This window comes from Marmota marmota, unplaced genomic scaffold, assembly GCF_001458135.2.
Source record: "Marmota marmota marmota unplaced genomic scaffold, marMar, whole genome shotgun sequence".
Lineage (NCBI taxonomy): Eukaryota > Metazoa > Chordata > Mammalia > Rodentia > Sciuridae > Marmota > Marmota marmota.
The window spans coordinates 17,487,173-17,514,365 of record NW_025999949.1 but is presented as its reverse complement, the minus strand read 5'-3'; the positions used below and the strand labels follow the sequence as shown (position 1 = coordinate 17,514,365).

Below are 27,193 nucleotides of genomic sequence, written 5' to 3'. Positions count from 1 at the left end.
TTTATCCACATGAAGTTGTTTCAATGCACACACGTATACACTCTCACTTACACAACTTGATATAGTCATCATAGTTCCGCTCTATCAGCCACTATTTGAGGTGTCTTACAGTGAATTGGATTCTTACTTCAGTTTTAAACTTGAATTAATTGATTTTTCAAATACCTTTAAACTTTCAATTTCTGTGAGCCTGTGGTTCTCAGCATTTAGGAATGAAAAAGATCTTCCCTAAATTTGATATGGGCAAATTAAGAGAAAATAGAACCTTTTTTTCTTCAACATGGATGATGCAAATGTAGGCGAATAACCAATACACTGGTTAATAAAGATTTGACATAATGAGTTGACACCTGTAAACACAAATTGAGGTCCAGAAAAATCTACATTCAGGATAAGAGATCACTGGTTTGACAGCAGTTCATTTGTAGAGGATTCAAAGAGTGAGATTCTTAAGTGCAGCTTGAGTCTGTGATGTGTCTCAGTCGTAATAAAGAGTTAGGCTTTTCATCAGATAGATTTCATTTTTGTAGTTAGCACATTTAGGACACTACCTTTTGAAGGAAATAGCAGCAAGTCACAGGAGCTAATGGAGGAAAATGGTAAATGTAAAAGTTTTGCAATAGATACCATCTGAGAAACAGTTGGGAAAAAAAAAAAAAGACACCTTATGATGCCACAGTATGTATTTGGTAAAGCTGATCAAATTGCTTCCCCAGTGCTGCTACTTAGAAACTATTAACCCTTCTCAGGAGCATCACAGTTTAGGAAGCAGGAAATGATCCAGGTGATGTGAAAGCAGCAAAGATGAACGAATGTCAAATAGCACTACATTTATCTGTCTTTCATTCACCCAAGAGGAAATAAATGTGTTTATCTTTTACCTGGAAACCTTCTGGCAGTGATATGGTTTCTTTTTGGAAGATGTGAAGTTTAACAACTTTATTCGTTCTGAAATATTTTGGTTCAAACCCAAGAATGAGCATTAAAAGTGAATCCCAGGCTACCCTGGAATCAGATAAAGCAGGCAAGATAAATTTTTAAAAGTTTTCTAGCCACCTCCTTCCAGGAAAGAATCAGAGTGACAGAAGGGGGCATTACTAGTATTTAAAATTAATTAGATCAAATGCTGAGCATTTCCTCTTGCTCATAGAGGACCTTTCTACCTTTCTTCAGGTAAATGAACATTAAAAACTGCTAAAGTAGACATCAATGGTTGATTCTATGTTTCCCTTTCCCCTCTTATTCCCTCTCCTCCTTTCTCTTTCTACAGTCTCAGTTTCTCTCTCTCTCTCTCTCTCTCTCTCCCTCCCTCCCTCCCTCCCTCCCTCCTATTTTGAATAGGATGGCACAATGGTAGCCAGCAAAAGAGAGGACAAGGAGCTACAGAACATTGAAAGATAGTAAGGGAAGAGAGTTCTTAGAGTTTGGAAACAGTGGCATCTAATGAGATGCTGAAAAGACATTTGCCACTTTCTGGTGCTTAGCCATAACTCTCCCTTGTTCTACCATTGGATGGAATCCATCTGAATGTTCTCTACTTTTTCACAATCTATGGATGAAGTCTCATGTAAGTTCGCCTAGTTAAGAGCTTATTCAGCAATTAGGAAGTTAAAATTGCAGTGTTCTCTTATAAACCAAAACCAAGTAAATTAAAAGAGAATTTATATGGCAAAAAGATAAGGGATAATTAAATTAGAAAATAAAATTTAACTTCAAATGCATATTGTAATATGTCCTTTCCATACCAAATTTCTTTAAAACATTTAACTCTTTTATTATTTAGCAGAAAAGCTTCATGTTTATCTTGGAAAACTTAAATGCTTAAGAGTTCTTTCCAGTTAAACACAAATCAGAAATTATTATAAAACACAGTTGAAGTTGTTGTATGAAGGCAAATTAAAATAAGAATCATTTAAAAAAAAACAAAAACAATTTGCAAACAACCTTTTCCTTAGAAATGTGTATTTTTTATAAAGTCTCGTAAAATGGAAATTAAAGGCATCTGAAATGCATTTTCCCTTTTGTCTATAGAAAGGCCAGGAGGACCAATTCCGAAAGGAAATGCCTGGAATTCTGCTTGGTGTCATAATGCATATAGGTTACCATAATAAACTGCCTCCACCTTCTTTCAGGGTAGCAGAACAAACCAAAATTGTCTCCAGGGCTGTAAATCTAGGAATGATGTTCTAGAAGTGAACATGGAGAAAGCAACTGGAGTAAATGTTTTCTTAATGTTTGCCTTGGGGCGGGATGTTTTTTTCTTATTAGCTTACTGTTCCTAGTAAATATGAAATGCTTTATCTCTTTGTTTTATGAACTATTCTTATTTTGGTTGAGGTTCCTACTGTGAGGAAATTAAAAAAAAAAAAAAGACCTGGCAGCAAATCAGAGAAAATGATCAGCTAGTGATGGATGTAAAGGGAGGGGTTAATATTGGGAGGAAGAGGATGAGAGAGTAGTAGAAGGATATGGTACCTTCCAGCCTTCTGTCCCCACCTTCCATGGGGCAGTCTGTTAAATGCCACAGAGGGTAATTTAACATGTGTCCTTCATTGTTGTTCCACTTTGCACACAGAAATAAATGTTGAGATCCTTAAAGGCATCAGATTAAGGCATTTACTCCCCAAACTTGACTGCTGTTGGGGAGGGGATGGTGACAATGGAAGGAGGTATGACTGGTTCACCCAGGTGCTACAAGAAGAGAGGCTCAGACAGAAATTAAAAAAAAAAAAAAAATGAAGACTATCTCTGAGAACCCAGAAACATTGTCATAATGGCTTATCAAGTTAACGTGTGGTAAACTATTAACAATTTTATAATTCAACCAAAGCTAAGAATCAGCTGATAAATAGGGTTGATACTTTTATTGCCCTTTGGTTAAGAGGAGATAAACAACCCTTGTTAATAGTAGGAATCTTTATTCTCTGTTTCATTTGTTATACCAGTTTATATGGAGACATTTCCCTCTGGGTTTGTAAAGTCTTAAGCTTTGTATTTACTCCTGTCCAAGCAACTGATTCTAAATTATTACTTAGCGAGAATATATTCTGAAGGAAAAGTGAACCAGTTCCTTGACTGTTAGCCTCAGAACTACTGAATTTATGACAAAAGGAGAATATACAACAAATGCATATGGGGTCAGGATTGTTCTGAGTTGACTTGGCAATTTTGGGTAAATCTTTAGCTGAAGCCCAGCAGAATGGGTTAGTCTTGGTGCGGACTCGTCTGTTGCGTGGGAAATGAGCCAGTTAAAGAATGACCTTTCAGGAAGAAGGAAGTTTAATATATTGATGTATAAGCAACTCCATCCCCCTGCCTAATTTACAGCCTTCTCTGACTGGTTTATAGGAGTCTTCAAAAAATGTGATTAGCTGTACTTGCAAGAAACTTGCAAGAGTTTCAGGGTAATGATGTGTCAGCTCTAAACTCATTCAGTTAATCTGAAGGAAAGTTTTTAGAGCAGGAGAGAGCCAGATTCAGAGATGCTGACTTGTGAAACATGGTGGTAACTGCATTTCCACCTGAAAGATCTTAAATTCTGGTTTCCTAATCTTGCAAAGGAAAGAAAGTAATGATGGCCAAAAAAGACTGAATATCAACATCAATAGCAACAAAAAAAACAAGTACTTATTTGTACCCCCATGCCCAAGGTTCTCCTTTCTCATCAAAATTAGGAAACAATCAGTATGATTTCACACAGAGCTTAGAAGGAAAATGGTGGCAGAGACCAGGGACTGAAGAAGGGTGGTAGGCAGAGGAAGCCATGTTGATTAGGAGCCATGCAAGCACAACACACTGTAGGGAAGAGCAGGGAGGGCTGGACCTGAAACTCACTGCAGACGGGATAGTCACATGGACCTGGGAACACAGATAAAGTGAAAATCGTTTATTTTTACTCATTCACTTTTTCATTGTGCCCTCACAGAACATCTATTAAATGCAATGCACTCTAAGGAACACAAAGTTATAGCAGCTGCTCTCCTCGCTAGTTACTAGTGTTGCAAAAGAAATTAGCCTAAAACACTGGTAGTGTGCAACAATTATTTTTGATGCTCACCAATTATATGAGTCTGGAATTCACTTGATACAGCAAAGAAGTCTTGTATTTGCATAATGGTGTCTGGGTTCCTCAATGAGAAGATTCTGAGGCTGAGGCTAGAATCATATGAAGCTTGTTTACTCATTTGTCAAGTGGTAAGTGGTAGCTGTCAGCTGAACCCTTAGCTGGAGGATTGGCAAATATTCTTGTGCATGGTCTCTTCATGTGGCTTGTGCTTCCTCATACCATGGTGGCTATGTTCTAAGGGTGAGTGCTACGAGCAGACATCACATAACATCAATTCCACTGTACCACCTTGGTCATGATGGTCACATACCCTGCTGAAATTCAACTGGCGGAAACATCAATCCAATACCAGTGCAAATAAGTATTCTCAGTCACATTGAATGAGAACAAATACATATGTGTGCACATATGTACACATGTGCACACATATGTGTATATATATGTATATATATACACACATTTATGTCTGATTTACATATGAAGTCATAGAATGATATATATAGCCTCACCCTCCTGCATATGTATGGTCATATTTGAAAAATAGAATCTGTCACACTTAATAAGAGTGAAAGGGGAAACAAATATCATAGTAAAAAAAATTTGGTTAAGTATTTTTTGGAATTATTTTGTGATGGCTCAAAGAACCATTCAATTGAAAATACATTGATAAAAAAATAATACCTGAGCCCTAAGCTTTCCAAATGAGAATCCCTACATATTCCTCCCACTATGTTTACTATTTTCTTCTCACCATCTGTACCACTTTTCCTTATTTTTTTTTCCCTAAAATTGGGGCAGTGAGGTTTTCTTTTTAGCTCAAATTTGTTTTAAAAGTAAACTTGACGTTACTGAAGAAAATGAATTATATTTTTTATCCCGAATTTTATTTGCCATAAAGTGAAGTTTGCCTCAAACATAATCAAAGAAAAAAGAAGAGTAAGTAGATGTTGCTAGATTTGCTGCTTTTTGTTACAGGTTCTGAAACTGAAGCAAACCTGCTCTTTGTTGGGGAAAAAAAAAATGTTAGGAAGTGTTTGAAGGATGCTAAATCACACTCCTTCCAAATTAAGGCTTTTTCCTTGCCTTAATCTGAAACATGGAAAGAGAAGTAGAAGAAAATGATGCCTAGTGAGAAGGGCAGTGATATTTAAGGGCGGATCTTTGTACCACTCAAGACCCTTTAAAGAACTATCAATATTGTAGACCTACTTTTTTGGCAAACACTTTTCCCAGAATGATAAAAAATATTGATGCTGATGCTTTCATCTCACCTAAACCAAATTCCTGGGATCCATGGGGGAGACCAGCCCCTGACAGAGTCAATGCTTATTAATAAATGTATTTGAAATCCACCATTTCTCAAAGGCTGGGACCTTTACACCTCTGTGTGTTTTGATATTTTTCCCTTAGAAACACTTCCCTGAAGGAACCAGAGAGCAATAAAAGGCCTTGACTAGCTGGCTTCTATATAAAGCCTAACTACTCCATTATCTTATTACCATTCTCCACATGCTGGCAGAATTGACTGTTGGCTTCCCCGCTGTGGCATAACTAATGTTCCTAGGCTTTATAGGGTCACCCTAAGTCCAGATCCTGCAGGCCATCTTGCACTTTTTTAGTATGCAAGTATCTAAATCCTATAGCATTCAATCCTAAAATAATTATTCGCATTTGCAGGGGCAAGTGTTGCATTAGGCCCTAGGGATGTCAGAGACAAGAGATGAATGCATTTATGAGTAAAGAGAAAGGTCCTTGGGGGCTGCTATTTTACCCCTAAAATTTAATTACTTGCTTAGTAACCCCATTATCTTGTTGTTAGAGTTTTTAGTAGAAAACTCTACTTCCTAAGGTCTTCTCCCAGTGGAGATGATAACTCAAGAATAAGTATAATTTTCATGGCCTCCTCTTCCTGGACCTTTTCTTTGTTTTTTTAACAACACAGAGAAAGTCTGTAGAGGTTACAAGGAAGACAAGAGCCAGATAATCATCGTCAGGGAATCCCCACTCTAGGACTTTCGACAATAGTGCTTTCCTAGGCATGGGGCCGGCATTAACAGACCTTCTTTTTTTTTTCTCTCTCTCTATTTATAGTCATCTACTGTTAAGCTGTCAAAACCAGTGGCTCTATGGACCCAGCAGGATGTCTGCAAGTGGTTGAAGAAACATTGTCCGAATCAGTATCAGATCTACAGTGAGTCATTCAAACAGCATGACATAACTGGTAAAGTATGCAGTATTCGAGATATTTCACACACATACACACACACACACACACACACACACACACCCATAGCGTTACCAGGAAACAGTATCTTCCTGCTAAAATGTTCTGGCATGGGGTTACTCTAAAACGGTGATAGACTCCAGATTCACACAAACCATGACATTTAACAAACATAAATGGTTTTGAGGGGGAAACTGTGAATTTTGAGTGTCTAATATAAAAGTGCATTCAAGGTAAGGAATTGGGGGATCCTCAAGAAAAAAAAAAGCAAACTATTCCTAGAGAAAAAAGGGAGTCCTCCAAAAAGACTTGCTTATAGGATTCCTATAAAGATCCAAGCAGGAAAGTTTTCCAGTTAGGAAAATCTTTATTTTTTTATTTCTATTGCTATTTTAGCTAAAGTTTATTAACTTTTCTTACTGGTGAGCTATTCTTGTGTATTCCATGATGTAGACGAGTCTATGGTGGAAAGTCGCTTTTCCTAAGATCTGGCCATCCAGTTCCCTGAGGACCGTCCTCTGTGTCCACACCCTGAGATGTTCCAAGATTCTGAGTGAAAAATAATACTAATTCAGTGTCCCTCTGATAAATACCTTTAAGGGGACAAGGTAAAGCTTGGCTTAGATCAAGACTATTGGAGTATTATACAAGGGGGTTAAAAGGCACTTGAAGCATAAAACAGGACAGTACAGTGAACTGCAAGGACCCTTCAGACCAGTCTGTCAGTTGGGGGCTGAGATGGAGAAAGTACACCTCCCACCATGGCAGTGGATTGGAGTTGGGGTTTTTTCCCAGGCCTCATCTGCCCCTGTGGCTCTACCTCCATCCCTTCATTCACAAACACTACAATGAAAGATAAGGCTGAGGAACACCACACTAAGGGCTTTGTGTGGAAGAAATGTTGAGAAATCTAAGTCTCCCTCTCTTTTGAGAGAAAATTGATGTCCCCATGGGAAAGTGACTTGCTGTGGAATATCTGAGCACTCCAGATTCCAAACCTTTTTTCAAACCCACCATCATGTACCTTGAGAAATCCTAACCCTTCTCCTTGCTCATTTACTCCTATTTTTTTTTTTTTTTTTTTTTTGGTACCAGGGATTGAACTCAGGGGCACTTAACTACTGAGCCACATCCCCAGCTCTATTTTGTATCTTATTTAGAGACAGGGTCTCAATGAGTTGCTTAGCTCCTCGCTGTTGCTGAGGCTGGCTTTGAACTCACGATTCTCCTGTCTCAGCATCCCCAGAGCTGCTGGCGTACTACAGGCATGCACCACTGTGCTCAGCACTTCTGTTGTTTTGAAAGGGACACTTTAGCAGAAAGTATTTCTTTTTGTAGTGTACTTCTTACCCTAGAGCAGGAATTAGTTGGTGGTTTTTAAGTGTGTTCCATGGAGTCCTTGATGGCCAAAGGAGATGGGCAGTGCTTTTTGGGCTGAGGTAGGTGTATCACTCAAACCCGTTCCCTTTACATCTGTTTTACATATTCCATTCATACAGAAAACTCAATTTGTAAAGAGGGTTCTAACACTAAATATTTTTTAAAAAGCTGAGCTAGATCATTTTAGATTTCTGCTTACCATGTTGACAATGACTGAATATACAAAGAACACCGTCAGGTGTAGCTTAAGCTGAGTTCACAAGCGAGTTAAATTCTCAAGTATTAAAGTGGTTCTTCATTGCACTTTTTGTCTCCCCTAAACTAGAGCTAATGAACTTTTGGGATGAGATTCCAGAAGTCCTGAAGGCAGTGAGGATGCTTAGCTTAGACTGCAGGTGTCTAGATTTCATTTTTTAGTTGTCCCCATAAGTGTATAGGAAAAGCCCACAGAGGGGTGGTTGTTCTACCCCACAAAATGAGCAGCCAGTCAGTAACAGTTTGACTGATTACAGATAGTGACTGCTTAATGTCCCTTAATGGTTATGAGATAGTAATGGCAAAAAGCCTTTTCATGATCTTATTTGAAAGCAGAGCTGTCCCTCATTAGGGATGAGAATTACGAGGAAAGATAGGCTTCAAAACAGATGGAGGAAGGTGAGCCATACGCCCCTTAGGATTAAAGTTCTCATGCTTCTGGGCTTATGGGGTAAAAGGCCCACTTGCCCGGGCTCTGTGCCATGTGACATGAGAAAGGGGCGAGGCAATGAGATGTGTGGTCAAACAGTTGTCGTTCTGCTATTGGTGGCACACTTGGTATCAGGAAACACCTCTGCTTTGGAGAAATTGCAGCTTCCTTGGGATCTTGAGCAAACTCTAACCTGGGCCAGTTGTTCAACCTCACTTCTTCATCTCCCAAATAAAGAGCATAATACTGTCTGTCTCAGAGAGTGGTCATGAAGGTTAAATGGAATAATAGAGCCAATCATGGATTTAGACCTCCTGCCTGAAGTCCTGTGCTGTCATTCATATCAAGTGTCATTTGGAGCTGTTGAAAAACACACCCTCACTTCATTCTGAGAGAAGCCTATTTTCTGGCAAGCAAAGAAAGCGAATTATTTGGGGACTTGGGGAACAGAGAGAATGAAATCAGATTAACATTTGGTCCACATCTGTTTGACCTTCATCTGTTGGAGTCCTCAGAATCCTACTCTCTTCCCCTGTTCTCTAGCCCCTGCCTCTCTTGGAATGAATTTAAAGTAAGAATGATTCTAAGTGCCAGGTGGTCAGAAGATGGCTTCTAGGACTTGAATCGGTGATTACCAGCCCCATGATGCTAGAAGCAGTGGAAACCCCAGTGCCCTTGGAGGCTATGATAATAACCAGGGCAAAGTATCTGTGAAAGATCAATTTGTGCTGGGTGTGGTGGCACACACCTGTTAATCTCAGTGACTTGGGAGGCCGAGGTAGGAGCATCTCCAGGTCAAAGCCAGCCTCAGCAATTTATCAAGGTCCTTAGCAACTTGGTGAGACCTTGTCTCAAAATATAAAAAGGACTGGGGATGTGGCTTGGTGGTTAAGCACCCCTGGGTTCAATCCCCAGTACTAGAAAAAAAAATCAAGATGTACTGATAGAGCAAACCTCAAGACCACCTCAAGTGTCTGTACAGATCTAGAGTGACTCAGGGAGAGGACAGGGCAGTGGTTCCACAGGTCAGATCCAAGCCCAGAGCTGCAACACACTGTGTGACTTTATAAAGGCTGCTGTGTCACTCGTGCTTTCTTCAACTGTAAAAAGGAGATGATTGTAGCACTTGCCTCAACATGGTTTTATGGAGGGAGTCCCTGGTTACCCCAAGCATACAGTGAGTACAAACTGCCGCTGTGCTTCTAAGTGCTGCCCTGACTCTGTGAAAACAACACAACACACAGAAGCAGTGTTGGATTCATCTAGCTGTTATCCTGATAATTGGGAAAGAGCACCTAAGGAGAAACAAAAGTCTGGGCTGGTAAATACCCTGTGCTAATCTGCAAGGCTGCAAATAAGAGCATTCGAGAGTCTCTTGTTTGTGCTGAGATTCTCCCAAGTGCTGCTGTTCATTTATTTTTCTTAAAGCAAGGATTTTCAGTATCATGCTCATTAGGGAAACATGTTATTTCAACATAACATAAACAGCCCTTGATTTAGAGGCAGATGGTCCAGTTATAGTAAATAAAAAGGACATATACTAAATGGAAAGAAGACAAGACAGAGAAAGAGAAAGAAGAGAGAGAGAGATGTTTTCTAATCATATGCCTGAGTCAAACCCTCCATTGCCTTTCACCCCAACCTCTAAGACACAGTAGCTGCATAATGTCTTGCAAGTTAGTTTCCCATCAGTAGAGTGAGAAGAATGTTTATCTTAAAAGGTTGTTGGGAAGATTAAACAGGATGACACGTGTGAAGGGCCTAGCTTAATGCTGACATTCTTCCATTTAGCAAGTATTTATGGGACCTCTCCAGGTACTAGGTTTAAGGAGTGAGTAAATAAGATTGTCAGTGATCCATGTAGAGAAAACATTGTCCATGGAAAACCATGCATCATTATCTGTATCACACCATCTTGTGTTATCTAACTGTGATTCTAGGGAGTTGCCTTACAATTATATAAGTTGTAGACTGACAGCAATACCGTAGTTCATCCCCCAATCCACAGTTTTGTTTTGTTTTACAGGGTGGGAGGGGTACGGGGGATTCAATTCAGGAGGAGCACTCTAGCACTGAGCCAAATCCCCAGCACTATTTTGTATTTTATTTAGAGACAGGGTCTCACTGAGTTGCTTAGCAAATCGCTGTTGCTGAGGCTGGCTTTGAACTCAAGATCCTCCTGCCTCAGCCTCCCAAGCCACTGGAATTACAGGCATGTGCCACCATGCCTGACACAGTTTTGCTTTTTGTAATTTTAGTTATACATGATCAACTACAATCCATTTTACTGTTATTAATCTCTTACTGTGACTATAAATTAAACTTTATCCCAAGTATATTTGTGTAGGAAAAAAACATGTTATGTTTAGGGTTTGGTACCATCTGTGTTTTCAGGCATCTACAGAGTGGTCTTGGAACATATGTCCTGTAGGAAAGGAGAAACTATTCTACAACAAAATTCTTGTCTCTTGACATGTAAATTCTGTCCAGCAGAGGTTTAGTTGACTTTCCTAGCCACTGCAGAATAGGTGAACTTTGCCTCCTGTTTGCAGATTGATTTCAGCTTTCCAGATCTTTAATTGTGTCTGCTGTTTGGATTCTCTCTTAAGCTAGGTGTAACATCATACCAGTTTCCTCATTAATGAGTTAAATCAAAATCTTAATTGCACATTCATTTGTATGAGGATCATCATTTTAACCTTTGTAGTTTAAAAAACAAGGTTGTATGTGTTTTTACAAAGATTTCCACCAGATTAACATTTTTCTTATGCTTTAATTCAAAGGACTTTAAATTCTAAACAAATTCCACCCACCCCCCCCACCACCACCAGATATATTTTAATCCACCCGTGTTCAAAACCTTTTGTAAATTTCCTATTAGAATTTCTGATTATTTCATTGTGTCCAGAGAGCACCTGCTATTTTGTGGCAGATGTGTTTAATCAGAAGAGAAGTTACGTTATGTTAACTCTGCCGAAGCATTCTTTAAAAGGAGTAGGATGGTTAGAATGCCAGAGAGGCAATAGGATATATAGATTTAAATCATCAGATTAGACTTGAAGGAAAGAAATTCGTCTATTTTCCTGTGCTTGCAAGGTTTTTTTCCCCTAGCTTTCTGAGGCCTGGCCCAGAATGCTGATGAGGAAGCTCTACTGGGACCAGGTAAAAGCTCACAGGCAACTTTCAGATTCTCTTTTATGCACAGTTAAGAATCTTTTCAGGTTTGAGGAGATTTCAGCCCCAAGCTGTGCCTGGTATTCTTCCTATGGCTAAGTCCCCTCCACTCCTTTTCCTTCAAATCCTCCATCTGTGAAGGGCTCTTTCCCTTGCTAACTTAAAAGACTTATTTTCATGGGTGAAGTACTTAGAACTCTTTGAGAATATCAAATATTTTTTTTAAAAGCTACCTTGAATGTGTAAAGGGTTTCCTCGGGTCTGCTTCATGGAACAACAATGGTTATCCTACAGATGTCTGCATGCGTATCCCCTATAAATGGCCCATATTGATTTGTCATATCTCTAAATGGCCTCCTGTAAAAATAGATGAATACCTCTGGTCCTTTTTTGTGTTTCCACCATTGCCATTTGTACCTCTTTCCCCTTTTAAAAGTATTCCGCTGAGAAGTAGCACCCTGAAATCTGGCAGTTCTACTTATGCTATTGAATAAAGGGAAACCACTTTGTCTCTTTCAGACCTTTGGAATGTGGCTCTGTGCATTTGCTAGCAAAACATTGTTCCATTCATTGCTGATTTTTCTGGGCTTTTCTACCCCTTTATCCTTTGCTATTGTCTTCTCAGTCTTTTATTATGGCTAGAGTTCCCCATAGAGACCAATGGGGTGTGTAGTTAACAAGTGTCAAAAGAAGTAGAATAATTACTCTATGTGATGTACCTATGAGAATACTGCTTAGTAGAATCCAGTGTAACCAAATACAATGTGAATGTATTTAACTACCACAGTGCCTCATCTGCACATTTTCTCGTCTTTATTGCTTTTCCCTCTGGATATTGTGTTCTACTTCTCTATATCTTTGTATTTTTTTTTTTTTTTTGCCATTTCTCTTTCATGTGAACTGCTCTGTGCTTTATATGAAGTCTCCAGCTTTATTTTATATCTGCATAGTAAAGTTCCTGACATGATTAGGGCGTGAGTTATTTCTCATAAGTTAATTTTCCGATAATAGCCTTTATTCTTTGTTTTGAATCCGTTTTGTTGGAAAGCTTACTAAATTTCTACTCCTAATAACTTAGTTTTTGAAAAATATCCCTCGGCATTCTTAAATGGAGGATTCTGAATGAGTTTTTCTTGATGGGTTCTGGATGATAGGCTTCTGAATGTTGGAAAGGACTTTTGAGTACCATCCAAAGTTTTACAGGGTCAATAAAAAAAAAAAAATTCTTTTCTTGAGAAATAAACACAGGACTTAGGCAAATGGACATCAGTGTTCACTTCATTCCTGATGAAGCTTTTTAGAGAATGCCATTGAGGTCTTTGGACAAATAGATTTGCTAAGAGTATTTCCTCTCTGAGTCAAGCATCCCTCTTGTCAATGACACACCCAAGCACTCTCTTCAGTTCTTGGCTTAAGCAACTAAACCAGGCATATGAGTCCACAAAGGGGACACAACATGGGACTGAGCTAAGCAAACACCATAGGGAGGGCAGGAGAGCATCCGGGGCATTATTCAGTGGAATCCCTTCCCCGCCCCCAGGACTAGGGGCTGGGGTTGGGGCAGGGGTATGTGTCCCTGAGGAGTTCAACCAGATATCTCCTTGTCTGTGCCTTCCAGCATCCTGCTGCATGGCCGGCCAGCTTAGCTGAAGCACCTCAAGCATTCCCAGTTAAAAAGCACCCTCTTTTTCTGACGGGGGTTCTGAACTTGGGTGCTAGTGGTCATGGTGTCTTGTTTCCTCTCCTCTCTCCTCCTCTCAGCAGCAGTCCTGTTAACAGCTTTGAAGTCTTTCAAATACCATACTCTTCTCTGCCATCCTCGAACTTAGCCATTAACCTAGTTAATCCCAGTTTTCCTTCCAGCTTGGGTTTAGATACAAGCTCTTACAGAAAATCCTCCTTAATTCTCATTTTGGATTAGGTATCCGATCCCCTAAGTCTGGGGATAAGCCTTATAGTTGGACTTATCACACATTAAGTTGATAGCTGAAAATTATTAGCAGGTTCATATGAGGTTTAATTGAAACACAGTCCTGGGTCCTATTTAGGTCCCCAGGTTAGAAACTATTGCCCAAGAAAGCCACAGATGACAGCCACCATTGCAGACTCTTTCTGCCAGGCCTCTGAGGAATCATGACATCACTATTCAACCCTTTCCTTCATCCCGGTGGACTGTTGGTTAGATATCCCAAATACTTCCTTCCAAGTTCTTCCTTTGTCTCTAGTTGATGTTCTTCCTTCTACATTGAGAAAATATAGACAGTCTAATTGGATTTCCCTAAAAGTTCTTACCCTCCACCTTCTCTACGTTTCAGGGGACATTCTTCTACAAACTTTTTCTGGCTTTTCTTTAACCAGACATCCCCTACATTTTCTGGGTCATTGTTCCCTCAGTTACATTGATCTTCTTGTCTTCAGTCTGGATATGCTGGCTTCCTCTCTTCTTACTAAACATTTCCATTCTAACCCCTTGACTAGCCTATTTCTATTCAATTCATTTATAAATCATAGTTAATTCATTTATTTAAAATTGCATATGGCCCCCTACCTCAATGCAAGCAGATACCTACACCCAGGGACTTCAGAATACACAGTCTTTTCAATCTCATGAGAATTTTTCATCCTGAAACACTAAATGCCAGGCATAGCTAGATAAATTTTAAAAATCTGAACTTTTACAGGGTACACATTCTCTGACCACAACAGGATTAAATTAGAAATCATACAAGATATCTGGAAATTCCCAGATACTTAGAAACTTAACATATATCCACATAACTACATGATGGAGAAAAAAGTCACAAAATTAATTAGAGAAAATTTGGAACTGAAGGATAATAGAAACATCTTATTCAAATGATTTATATTGTGTCGCCATAGCAGCACTTAGAGGAAAATTATAACATTAAGGCCTGTATTAAAAAAGACTTGATATTAATGAATAAAATGTTCATCATAGAAGTTAGGAAAGAAAGAACACAGTAATTCCAAAATGAATAATAAATAATTAATAAACTTAATAGTTAAACAAAACAAAACATACAAGCAGTAGAAGAAAATTTTACAAAGGTGAAGTAGGTTCTTTGATAAGATCAGTAAAATTGATGAATGCCTGGCTAGATAAAACAAGACCAAAATGGTAGAGGGGGCATTGTATCAAGAAGAAAGTAGGTCATCACTAAACTCCCTACATACATTTAAAGATTAGAAAATATTGTGAACAAGTTTATGTCAGTACACTTAGTAGCCTATATGAAATGGACAGATTCCTCAAAAAGTACAACTTAAGATTTTCTATCCTTTTTGAGTCTGTTTTAAGTGGCCACATATCTTTCAATAAATTAAGTTTTTGCTTAAAACTTCCCACAAAGAAAACTCTAAGCCCAGAAGCCTTTTCCAGTGAATTCAAATAGTCAAGAAGGAATTGATACTAAATTTTCCCAAATTCTCTCAGGAAATACAGAAAAATGGAAATATTTCCAGTTTCATTTTATTAGGTCACAATAACCCAGATGCCAAAAACTACCAAAGACACTGAAAGAATAGTATGGTATAGACCTAAAATTCCTTGACAAGATACAAATCAAATCTGGCTTAAGGAGAACATTATGTATGCTTACATACCACAGTCAATAGGTGAGAGGGTATTTAGAAGATAATCTGGGAACAGGAAATAGGTAAGGGGCAAGAGACAAAAATAAAGCTTTCCACTCCTAAGAGATGGACAGAAACACTATTAAAGGAATATTCCAGACATACTTACTGGAATTTCAGTTAAAAATCTAAAATCACCCTAATATGTCTATAATAGTAACCAAGTAGGATGTGACTGAAAGAACCTACAGGTACAGATTCTCTCTGAGGAGCAGAACAAAAGGAAGAACCAAAGCCAAGAGCAGAAGGAAAAACAGATCCAAAAGAGGAATTTGAATGTCTTGGAGTCTATGGCTATCACAACCAAAACATCTCACTTCTTGGCCAGGGTAGCATATACACTTATAGTAAAGACCTATTTAATATAGTTATTATTACCAAATGTCCAGCTTTCACCAAAAAGTCATAAGGCATGACAAGAAGCAATAAAAATCAGACTAAAGAGACAATCAATAGAACCAGATTTAACTGTGATATTGATATTAGATTTGTCAGAAATAAAACTTAAAATAATTATACATAATACATTAAAGGCTCTAATGTAAGAAGCATACCATATACAAGAAATGATAATTAGAATAAGAAAGATATGGAAACATGAAAGACCAAAAGAAAATACTGTAAATTAAAAACAAAAACAAAAGTCCCTTCAATGGGACCTTCAATAGACTTAACACAGCCAAGGAAGGAATCAGTGAACTTGAAGATAGATCTATTGAAATTGCCCAAAATGAAATACCTAGGTGAAAATGAATGAAAGCACAGAGCAGAACATCCAGTAACTAAAACCGTATTAAGAAACGTGAATTATTTAATATGCATTATTAGAGTTACCAGGAAGAGAAGAGAGGGCAGAAAAAATACTTTAAGTAATAATGACAGAATTTTCCGAAATTGATTACGGTCATCAAACCATAAATCCGCAAAGTACAGAGAACATCAAGCAAAATAAATACCAAAATAATCATACCTAGGCTTATCATGTCAGAACTACCTACCTTCCAAAAAAGGACACAGATGAATCCTAAAAGAAATCAGATTTTCCCATGTATTATGGTTGTACATAATGGTGGAATTTGTTGTTACATATTTGTATATGTACACAGTTAACAATATAATTTGGCCAATATCATTCCCCAGTATTCCCCTTTCCCCTTAGATTACTTTAAAAACATACATTATTAACTCTAGGATAACCATTAAAAAACTTTTTAAACAAAATATAGGTGACATATTAAGAAATTGAAAAATAAGATGAAATCGTATCAAATGCTCAATTTAAATCAAGATAAGTCAGAAAAATCTATGAATAAAAAGTTATGAAGATGGTGAATTTTAATCCAATAATATTAATAATTACCTTTGAATAATCTTAAAATGCTAGTTTAAAGAGATTATCATCTTGGGTGGAAGAAAACTTATACATATGCTATCTATAAGAAACATACTTTAAATATAGACTCAGTTTAAAAGTAAAGTGTTGAAGAAAAATATACCATGCTACCACAGTCAAAAGAAAGCATAAGTGTCTTGGTAAAGTTGAGGCAAAGCAGCCTTTAGAATAAGGAAAAGTAAAAAAGAATAAGATGGGACATTATAGAATGATACGGTGGTAAATTATCCACAAAGATATAAAAATCCTAGATTTGCATATCTTACAACAGAGTTATCAAAATATATGAGGCAAACACTGATAGAATTCAAAGAAGAAATAAATAAAATCACCATTATAGCTATAAATTTCATTTTCACTTTCCTTAGTTCATTGACACAGCAAGGAGGAAATCAGTAAGGATATAGATGACCCGAATAGTATTATCAATCAACTTGACCTAATTGACATTTATAGAATGCTTTATCCAGGAGCAAAATATGCATTCTTCTCAATAGAGGCAGAAAAAGCATTTGACAAAATGCAGTACTTATCCATGATAAAGCTAGAAATAAAACTTCCTGATAAAGAACATCTATAATAAAACCCATAGCTAACATAGTTTTTAGTAATGAAAAATGGAATGTTTTCTTCTACAACCCAGAACAAGGCATGCATATCCACTCTCCTCCTTTTTATTAAATATTGTACTGAAGATTCTGACTGTGAGATAAAACAAGAAAAAGAATTAAAGGCACGAAAATTGGAAAAGAAGAAGTAAAACCTTTCATTTCTTTTCCCGCCCCATAGATGACATCTTTGTTTCTATGGAAAACCCTAAGAGATACTAAGGAGACAAATAACTCAGGAAAACAATTTTACAAGAAATAATGATTTAATTTAGCATCACATAGAATACAAAGTTAATATATAAAACCTGGATAAAATATGTGCTAGACAACTCGTAAAACTGCAAAAAGCTGCTGAGAGAAATTGAAACTCTAAATAAATGGTAAGATGTACTACATTTGTGAGTTTAAAAAGTCAACATTAAAATCATGTTCCTTCACTCAATGACATATATATCCACTTTAATCTCAACCAAAATCCCAGCAGTGTTTTTTTAAAGAAATAAACACATTAATTTCTAAAATTTATATGGAACTTTAAAGAAGCAAGAGTAGTAAAAGCACTTTAGAAAAAGAGCAAATTTTTGAGGATTTACCTACCTGATTTCAAAACTTACTATGAAACTACAATAACTAAGACAATATGTTACTAAAAAAAAATCTAACTTATAAATCAATAGAAATTCTAGAAATAGACCCATACATATTTGGAAAATTACTTTTTTAAATGATAGCAAATAAAATCAACAGAAGAAAGAGTATTCTTTTTAAAGAATAGCTGGATAAACATACTTCTACCCCTACGTCATACTGCATACGAAATTTAATCTGAACTCATTGATCTAAATGAGAAACCCAAATCTACGAAATTTCTTGAAGACAGTTTAAGAGAAAAATTTCAGAACTTTGAGGATAGGCAAAGATTGGTTAGATAACCCCCTCACCCAAAGTACAAACTTTAAAATTAAAAAAAAAAGATGAAAATTAGTGTTTTATTTTTCTCAAAATTAAAACCTCTGTTCTTCAAAGAATTCATTAAGAAAATAAAAGGACCAAGCCATAGGCCAGAATAAAGTGTGTGTGTGTGTGTGCGCGCACGCGTGTAAGAGCAAGAGCGAGAAAGAGGAAGAAGAGGAGGAGGAGGAGGAATGATAATGAAGAAGAAGAGGAATAATAGGAGAAGAGGAGGAGAAAGGATAAGGAGGAGGAAGAGGAGGAGGAGTAAAAGATAAATAACATTTAAAACTCAAGAAGACAGATAAACCAATAGTACTTCTCAAAAGATGTGAACCAACCCTTTAGAGAAAAGATACAAGAATGGGTAATGAGCTCACAATAACATGCTCAGAAATATTTCAATCTTTAGGACAATGCAAATAAAACCATAATGAGATGCTACTTTACACCCCTAGAATACCTTCGTTTCAAATACCAAGCAATATCAAACTTTTCTATGGATGTGATGCAAATGAATCTTTTGTCCTTTGCTGTGAGCACAATATGGTCAACTGACTGAAGAACTTTAAGTTTGTTATAAAGTTCATCACAACCTTGAGAGTTGATCCTGCAATTCTACTCTGGTGTATTTCCCCCAAGAGAAAGGTGGGGGGGAGGAATAAAAAAAATTTCATAAAAGTTCACAAATATATATAATATAGTTCACTAATACTCAAAAGAACTTTACTTAGAATAGGCAACTTCCTATTCCACTGTGTCCTTCAAGAGGGAATAAAATAAATCATGGTATATTTACACTAAAACCACTGCTTAGTAATAAAATGAACCAACAACTGATGCACATTGGTGTTAATAAATCTCACACTGTGCTGAATGAAACACACAAAAGCACATACTATGGGATTCCATGTGAAATTCTAAACAGGCGAGCATAACCTATAGTGAATGACACAGTCAGATCAATGTTGATCGGAGTAGTGGATGGAAGGGAGATTGATCAAGGAACTTTGCATGGTGAAGAAAATATTTTATGCCTTCCTCAAAAATCATCTATTTTGTATTTCAAATGTGTGGAATTTATATAAATTATATATCAATAAAGTTGATTTGATTTTCTAAAATTTTAGATAACATACTCTTTTGAAAGGGAAAAAATGAAAATGTTATCCTACATATTTCCATCCTGGCTATTGGGTCATTTACATTAAAGATAGATGGATGGATGGATAAGGTTTCATATTCATCTATTTACAACATAGGTAATTGTCCATGTAAAGATAAAATTTGAAAAATCTACCTTATTTATTTTTTTTTTTACTAAACCATTCTTATAAGGAAAGGCATAGTTTTACTAGTTTGGTTGGACCAACAAAAGAAGAACCCTCTTGGCTTCTTGAGATTCTGGTATTTGGAGTCTACATCCGTGCAGCCAAGACCTTCGGAACTCATGATGAATTAAACTGCAGAAGATATTTTTTTGAATGGTATGTGGTTGCCACCTTCATATTTTTCTTAATGGAAAAATTTTTGAAGTAAAAATGACTCTCACCATTTTAGAAACCAAAGAAATATTTAGCGCCCCCCAAAACCTTCAATATTTAAAAATGTAATAAATGTTGCTTTCAGAAAAACATACATCATTTTTATTTCTCCCATTTTCATCATAGAACACCAACACTTTGTAGCCTAACATAAAGAAGCTACTGCTCCAAGGATACATTTATTGATATTCTAAATGCAGGGTTTATTTAATATTTGTGATAATATTTGGCAGATTAATAGTGGAAGTTGCCACCAGATGAACAATTTGTTTCCTAGATCAGACGGTTAGAACAGAAGGAGGAGTTGCACTATGCAGCAGTCCCATGTTAGAAAACCTTGACGTCTTTAATAATTCGTCGTTTCTTAGATGCTTTCTGTGTGCTGGAGGCTGTGCTGATTTGAATGAACATGATGAGCAGTTGGCTGCAAAAAGCCCAGAACTCTGTCTAGAACTGCTCAGTGTTAAAGAATAAGAACAATCTTGCAAGCTGTTATAGGTGAGGAGTGAGGCTCAGGGTTCAGTGGGCCACTCAAAGTATATAGAGGAGATGACCATTTACCATCAGCAGGATCTACCATTCCAGCTTTTGGGGATGATTAGGGAGTGAAAATGGAGAAAATTCTTACAAAAGTGCCTGCACATTCTATTGAAGTCAATAAAAACCACCTCTGATCATCATTATCGGTCAACCTATAGTTAAATCGATAAGCATTTAGTGAGCACCACTATTCACTAAATACTGTGCTAATGGGGATGGATCACATTGGCCCCATCACAGTGAGATAGAAAACCCCAGCATCATTGGTTCTATACCATCTGACTGAAGGGGACCTCCTCATGTTTCCTGTCTTCACAAAAATAGTCCAAGAGCTAAACTGATTTGTACAAGGGCACACAACTTTTGGATTGCCAGAAAATGTTCAAAGCTTGGCCACATTGCTAAGGGAGAACAGAAGTCCCATTCTTATGAAAAGTCCAATAGGGGGCCATGCAAATTGGAGGAGCAAAGTGAAGGTGTTCTAGTGATGGAATTCATCTTCTTCACCTTGAACCAAATCCAGTTTTCCCTCGTTTTTTTTTTTTGTTTTTTTTTTTTTTTTTGTAAAGATTGTACTTCTGTTGTCCCCTATGAGAATGTCATATGGAACTAAATAAAATGTGACTAAAGGTCTAAATCCTCTGTTTATATTTTGAATACTGAGCTTTTTACCCTGTCTGAGAAATCAAGGCAATCACGTGTGGTGCGTTCTGAGAAGTCCCTATTTGCTTTTTAGATTCTGTTTCCATTTGATTCCCCCCCCCCCTTTTTTTTAACTAATGACTGTGTTAATTACTGTGTCAGTTTCTTTCATTTGTGTTTCATATGTTTTTGGAAAGCACTGGGGTCAGATTGCATCATCGAAAATTCCTTTCCCAATGGGGTTTGCTCCCATTTCCTGTTTGGAAATTAATATACCACAGGCACCCTTTCTGTTAAGACAGAGTATCTTCCCATTCTTACAGAGCCCAGGATTGTGAGGGCAGAATCTTTGGAACAGCACTTAATGGGGAACTGGAGATTAGGCTTTTAGAGGCCATCAGCTAGGTGGACCGATGGCTCTCTTTTTGGATGTCATTATTTTTGGTGATGCGTCTGATGAAATACGTTAGTGATGGAGGAATCTGAAGCCCACACGGCGGGGGGGGGGGGGGAGCTAATCATATTTAAGATCCTGTGGAACTACTTTGATGAACTGCAGCTGTCTTCAAGAGGAGTTGGCCAGCATCTTTTTAGGGCATTTTGTTCAAACTTGTTCTCCATGAAGATTCGCTTTAAAGATATCCTTCAATTCCCATACTAACTTTAAGACAGTGTTGCTGTTAAGTTTTTACAATACGCTTGACAAACTTCATATCTTTGGCGGTTATGAAATATTAGAGAAAGACTATAAAGTCTGATCCACCAAGTGTTCACTGCCTGTGGCCTAGGCCAAGTTCATTTAATGTCTTTGAGCCTTGGGCTTCCTTTTCTCTAAAATAGTAAATTGACGTTAGCTCTTATTACTGTTGTTTTATAGCTGTATGAAATTCCTAAAAATTTTTGTGTAAAGCAAAGCACTTTGCAAGTAGTAAGGAACTATATAAATATAGATTTGTTTTTCCACACATATGCATAAGCATATACACATGTTTGTTTATATGGGTTGGTTTTGTGTTCATTGTGTAAGAAGAATATCTCAGTTCTCTACTTAACATTCCAACACCTACCAGTCAGTTTCAGTTTCCCCAACCCACCAAAACTTTGCCTTGTCCAATGCATTTTTTAGTAATGATTATTATAAATATCATTCCATCTTTTATATACTTAACATTACATATTCCAAAGGTATTTTCCTAGTTACTCAGGATATAAAGAATTCAGAAGATGTAGTTCTTGCCCTTCCATAAATTATCACCGTGTTGGGGAAAACCACGCAATTTAGAAAAGTATTTAAGTATTTATATGCCAGTCACTCCAGCTAGCATTCTGCACATATTTTTGAATTGTGTCCTTGTAATAACATTGTAATGTAGGTATTATTATTCCCATTTTATACATGAAGAAAATGAGGCCCAGAGAACTTAAGTAGCTTTTCTAATGTCATGCAAACCCAGAATAGCAAAGTCAGAATTTTAAACCAGAGCTCATATTTTGACTTCTTTTACATGGTAAAAGAAAGCCTCTTAAAAGTTCAAGTGGGAAGTATAGGAAAAAAACCATGGAACTTAGTATGGAAGAAGAAATGAGAAGGAACTCGTATCTTTGGACCAGTTTAATTGGGAAGTCTGGCTCAAAGGGGGCCAAATTTATCCTGCATAAAATTTTGGAAGATAAAGCCCCTAACAATAAAGGTAGAGCCCCTCAAACATCAGATTGTGTGTATATAATCTTTTGGCCTCTTGGAAAAATTTTAGAAGAAAGTATGAGAGCGCTTGAGCCATGGGCTTACCCCGCTGTTGCCTCAGAGCCCTGTTTTCACATTCCAGGGCACTGGCCTGAGACTGAGAGGCATTTGGATTTCTGGATCCTGAAAGGGGAACTGCAAAAAGGTGAAGAAAGAAGGATGAATTGAGAACTACATCATAGGTTTGAGATCCAGGGAAAGGAAATTAGGTTTTCCTCCCTGGGTATCTTTCAGTACCCATTAAGGATATGATTTGAATAATAATGAATGAGATGAGCCCAATGCACTATTGGTAAAAGTCAAATATACGTGTTCATGAGTGCCATCACCAACACATGACATATTGGTCTAGCTAGATCCTGAAGCTATTGAATAGCTCTTTTATCTGTCTCTCATTTACTCCCTTTCCCAGGCTGCATTGGTGGTTTCACAAGCCTTTTCACAAGACTCTGCCCCTCTCCCATTACTTTAAGAATAGAGACCAATGGCAGTGAATTTCCCTTACCTCACCCCAACAAGATGGGCTGCCTCCTTACCCCTCCTTCCCTGCTTCCTTTATGTGTGAGGAAAAGCCCTCTCTCCCAGGGCTGAAACCTTGGCTCTCCTCCCTTCTCCTACAACCAGAATTGTATAATTGTATTCATCTGTTTCCCCCACACACACACTTCTGGATCTTTGGACCTTCTGTCTCACTTTGCGCTTCAGTTTGAACATGGGCTGAATCCCACATATGACCCCTCCTGTCTGTTCTTCCTACCGTCCCTCTGGGTGTCTTCAGGGTCTCTCCTGGACATCGTGGTCTCTTCTCCCTATGATCCTGCTTCACGAGCCTCTAGGAAAACATCTATTCTTCTGACTTTTAAAATCAGACTTTACAGGGTCATTTTCTGTGCACAGATTTAATGCCTACTGAATCCCAGTTCTTTAGCTTGGCATATGATGTCCTTCCTGAGCTTCATTGGTAACTGTCCTCGGACTCCGACCAATCCCTCTCATTCTTGACTCAATATCCACCTCGCCCATTATTTATTCCCTCCTCCCTACCTTCCTTGGAGCTCTCCAAGCAGAATTAACTTTTCCATGATGCATTTTCTTTACATTTTATGCAGTGATAGCTAGTATTGCTAATATTATAGCACTTATCACATGATATTAAAGTTATTTGGTTATGTATTTATCTCTGTCCCACCAGCCCACAAACTCCTCCAGGGTAGAAAAACTGTCTGATTTATCTTAATCTCTAGCTGTGTTAACCCAGTGCCTGGCATAAAATAGGTACTTAATAAGTGTTGATTGGATTAAATTGAGTTTGTTCTTCCTTTGATAGTCTTAGCACTGAACTTAAAGCCTTTCTTCATTTCTGTTGATAAGAACACTTTGATTAGTCCTTCAGTTTCCTGATTTGCCTCTTTTTCATGAAGTTCATTCTATACTTTCCTATCTTCAGCTTCTTATAATTACATTCTATTGATGTTCAACTCTGTCTTCCTGTCTCATTCTCAGAAAAGTCCCCTTTTACTTTTGTAAAGAACTCCTCTTTGGGATCTGAACTAAGCCCCAAAATGTCATCTGTAAGTGTACTTGAAGAAGTGCTCATGTCAGACTCTCCAAACTTGCAGTGTCCCGAGTCCCACATTCTCTTCAGGCAGGGCTTCCCAGAATGTTTTGGCAGGCTGTCTGGAACTCTGCTCAGATCAAGAGCGATTGTCACAGTGCTGTGGAAACCTGCTGGGTCTGCTACAATTTAAGAGCCAGGTGCCATATCATAGGGGGGACATGAATCTCCCTTATCTGAACACTTTTGTTCAGGGCATGGGCATAGAATCGGTCACACCACAGGGACATTAAGTGCTTATTTGCCTGATTTTCACAAACAACAAAATGCAGTATCAATATAGCAGGTTGTTTCAGTCACACAGATGTCTGAACTTAGACACAACAATGCTGGAGTTTGATTTCCAGCCCTTTGTGGCAATTTAGCTAACCCAAAACTACCTAATGTCAATGGTGGATACTATCTTGGAAATTTCAATTTAAGTAGGAGAAGTGCAAAGAGTGTCTAATGCATATCTTGAACCATGTAAGTTATCACTGCCTACTAATCATGACTACCCAAAGTAGTAATTTCATTAGTTTTAACCTAATAGTACAGTATTGCATCTTATTTAAGGGAAATAGTGGAGTATTGCATCTTATTGAAGGGAAGTAGGTAATAAGAAGTAGGCACAAGGGCTGGGGTTGTGGCTCAGTGGAAGAGCACTCACCTAGCATGTGTGAGGCCCTGGGTTCGATCCTCAGCACCACATAAAAATAAAGAAATAAAACAAAGGTATTGTGTCCAACTACAAATAAAAAATAAATATTAAAGAAGTAGGCACAAAATATTTATTGGGCATCTACTGTATGCCAAGTGCAATTTATCACTTTTAATGCATTAACTCATTAACTCATGTAACTCTAAGATATATTATCCATCTCTTTGGATATAAGGAAGCTGAGATATGGAGTTTCCAACTTTCTCAACCTCATACAACTAGTTAGGGATTGGCAAACATTTTTGTAGAAGATTCAGCGGGGCCTTTTGGCCACATAGGCATTATGGTCTGTGTCACAATTACTGAACTCTGTCTTTGTACCATGTGAGTGGGTAGGGTAGCTGTGTTTCAATAAAATTTTCTTTACAAAAAAAAAAAAAAAGGCAACAAGCTAGATGTGGCCCACAGGCTGTGGTTTGCCAAGGCCTGTTTAGACCTCTTCCACCCTCTGCCCGTTCTGTTTTCTCAGTAATATTTTCGTAAGAAATTTAGAAGTCATAGTTTTTAAAAGCCTGTGCCACATTTTCCCTTTTTCCCCATTTTTTGATGTAGGGAAATTAGGAACAACAAACACAAAAAGGAAACATAAAATTTCCTTCTCTAATTCTACAACAATCACTCATATAAACATGTTGATGTGCAGCCCTTCAGACTGCTTTCTCTGCAAATGTTTATTGCTAAGAAAGGTCATTGTGCCTCAGATGGTGGCGTAACCCTCTCTTTTCTTCTTTAAAACATCTTGTAAATGCATTTCTGTGTCCATTTAATGCAGACTATTTTCTGTGACTCATGATAGTTATTCTCTGGCTGTTGTATATATTTCTACTTCCAGAGAAGTTGTAAATCTGGTCCCTTTGCTCCTCTGTCCAACACCTACCATCTCTTTCCTGGCTATGTCCATGTCCTAGATTCCTGGGTTGTATTCTGAATTCAACCTCATACTCACACACACACAAATGTACATATACATACACGTGCATGCGCACGCACGCGCACACACACACACACAGGCAAATGCGAAGCACAGCACCCAGGCCCCTTAATCTCCATGTCAGTAGTCCTCAGTCGGGACTGTCACTCTTTCCTCGCTCTAGCGTTGACATCTGATATCGATCAGGTTCCTTCCCCTTTGCCGTAGCTGTGGGCAGCAGCAGTAGTAAAACCAGCCCTTGTAGGTAAGTGAGCGCCAGGATAAATCATACATCTCCAAGTCCCTGTCACTGTCCTCTGCAGAAGCCACCCTGGGGGGGCAGTGTAACTTCTTTGAATATTTTCTTTTTGTCTGCCTCCCTCGCCCCCAAGACTCCTCCAAAAGAGAAGCTTGAACATCTTTTCTTAAATTCATTGAATTTTCAACGTCCTTCCCCAGTGGTTGGTACACAGCAGGTAACATAAGCCACGAGACATTAGAATTCCTGCCAGGGGAGAACATACTGTGAGCAGTTTCAAAAGGTCACATGTTGCACAGTGTCCTTCTTTATAAATCTTTCAGTGGATGTTGAGGCAAATCCAGAGGGGGCCGGGGCAGGGGTGGGAGAGACTGCTCTAGTCATTCCAAGTCTTCCATTTTGTAGTAAGATTACAGTGATGATCAGTGGAGCATATAGAAAAAGGGGTGAAAGACACATTCTGCAAAATGTGCCCCCACTAAGTCCAAGTCAAAGACTAGCCTATCTCCCCACAAATGGAGACAGCTGCCCACGACAGGCCCAAGTGGCAGCAGGGTGCAGACAGTAAGTACTGCGGCAGAAAGGACTGGGAGGCCACTTGGTCTCTCCAAGCAGTTTTCTTGACATGTGTGGTTAACTATTTTGAAGACGTCCCCATCAGCTTATAAGCTTTGTCACTCATAAGAAATTTCCCACTGAGATTTGTATCACACTTGAAATTTATAAAGTGGTATTTCACACACATTTTCTAATCTCAGAACCCTGTTGATCGAATATTAGTGTGAATCTCTTTCCACATGAGGAATCTAAAACTCAGAGATGTTTTTTAAAAAAAGAAAAAAAAATTACCCAGACTAAGTGGCCAGTAGATGGCAGTACGCAGCTCCTTTGACAACTAAGGTTAATTTTTTTGCTCCAGTACAAGGAAAATTCTACCTTCTGTACTGTCATCATTTTGCCTCTGTTAATACTCAGAACAGTCATATTTACCAAGTATAGACATGCTGTTAATAGGCAAACCATAGGGGAAGACTTTTGACACCAGTCTTAGGAGATTAAGACTTCTAGGGTGAGATTATATATATATATATATATATATAT

The 27,193-nt window shown here is 37.9% G+C and overlaps 1 protein-coding gene across 6 annotated transcripts in view; it reads left to right on the top strand.

The window, feature by feature from the left end:
* Nucleotides 1-27,193, top strand: part of Samd12 (sterile alpha motif domain containing 12) — a 384,995-nt gene that overhangs the window by 154,062 nt on the left and 203,740 nt on the right. For 4 of the 6 annotated variants that reach the window (XM_048802055.1, XM_048802054.1, XM_048802052.1 and 1 more), the window contains exon 3: nt 6,158-6,287. In XM_048802055.1, the coding sequence (XP_048658012.1) occupies nt 6,158-6,287 (130 nt within the window). The remainder of the gene's footprint in view (nt 1-6,157; nt 6,288-27,193) is intronic. The other 2 variants (XM_048802057.1, XM_048802053.1) reach the window with 1 other exon arrangement.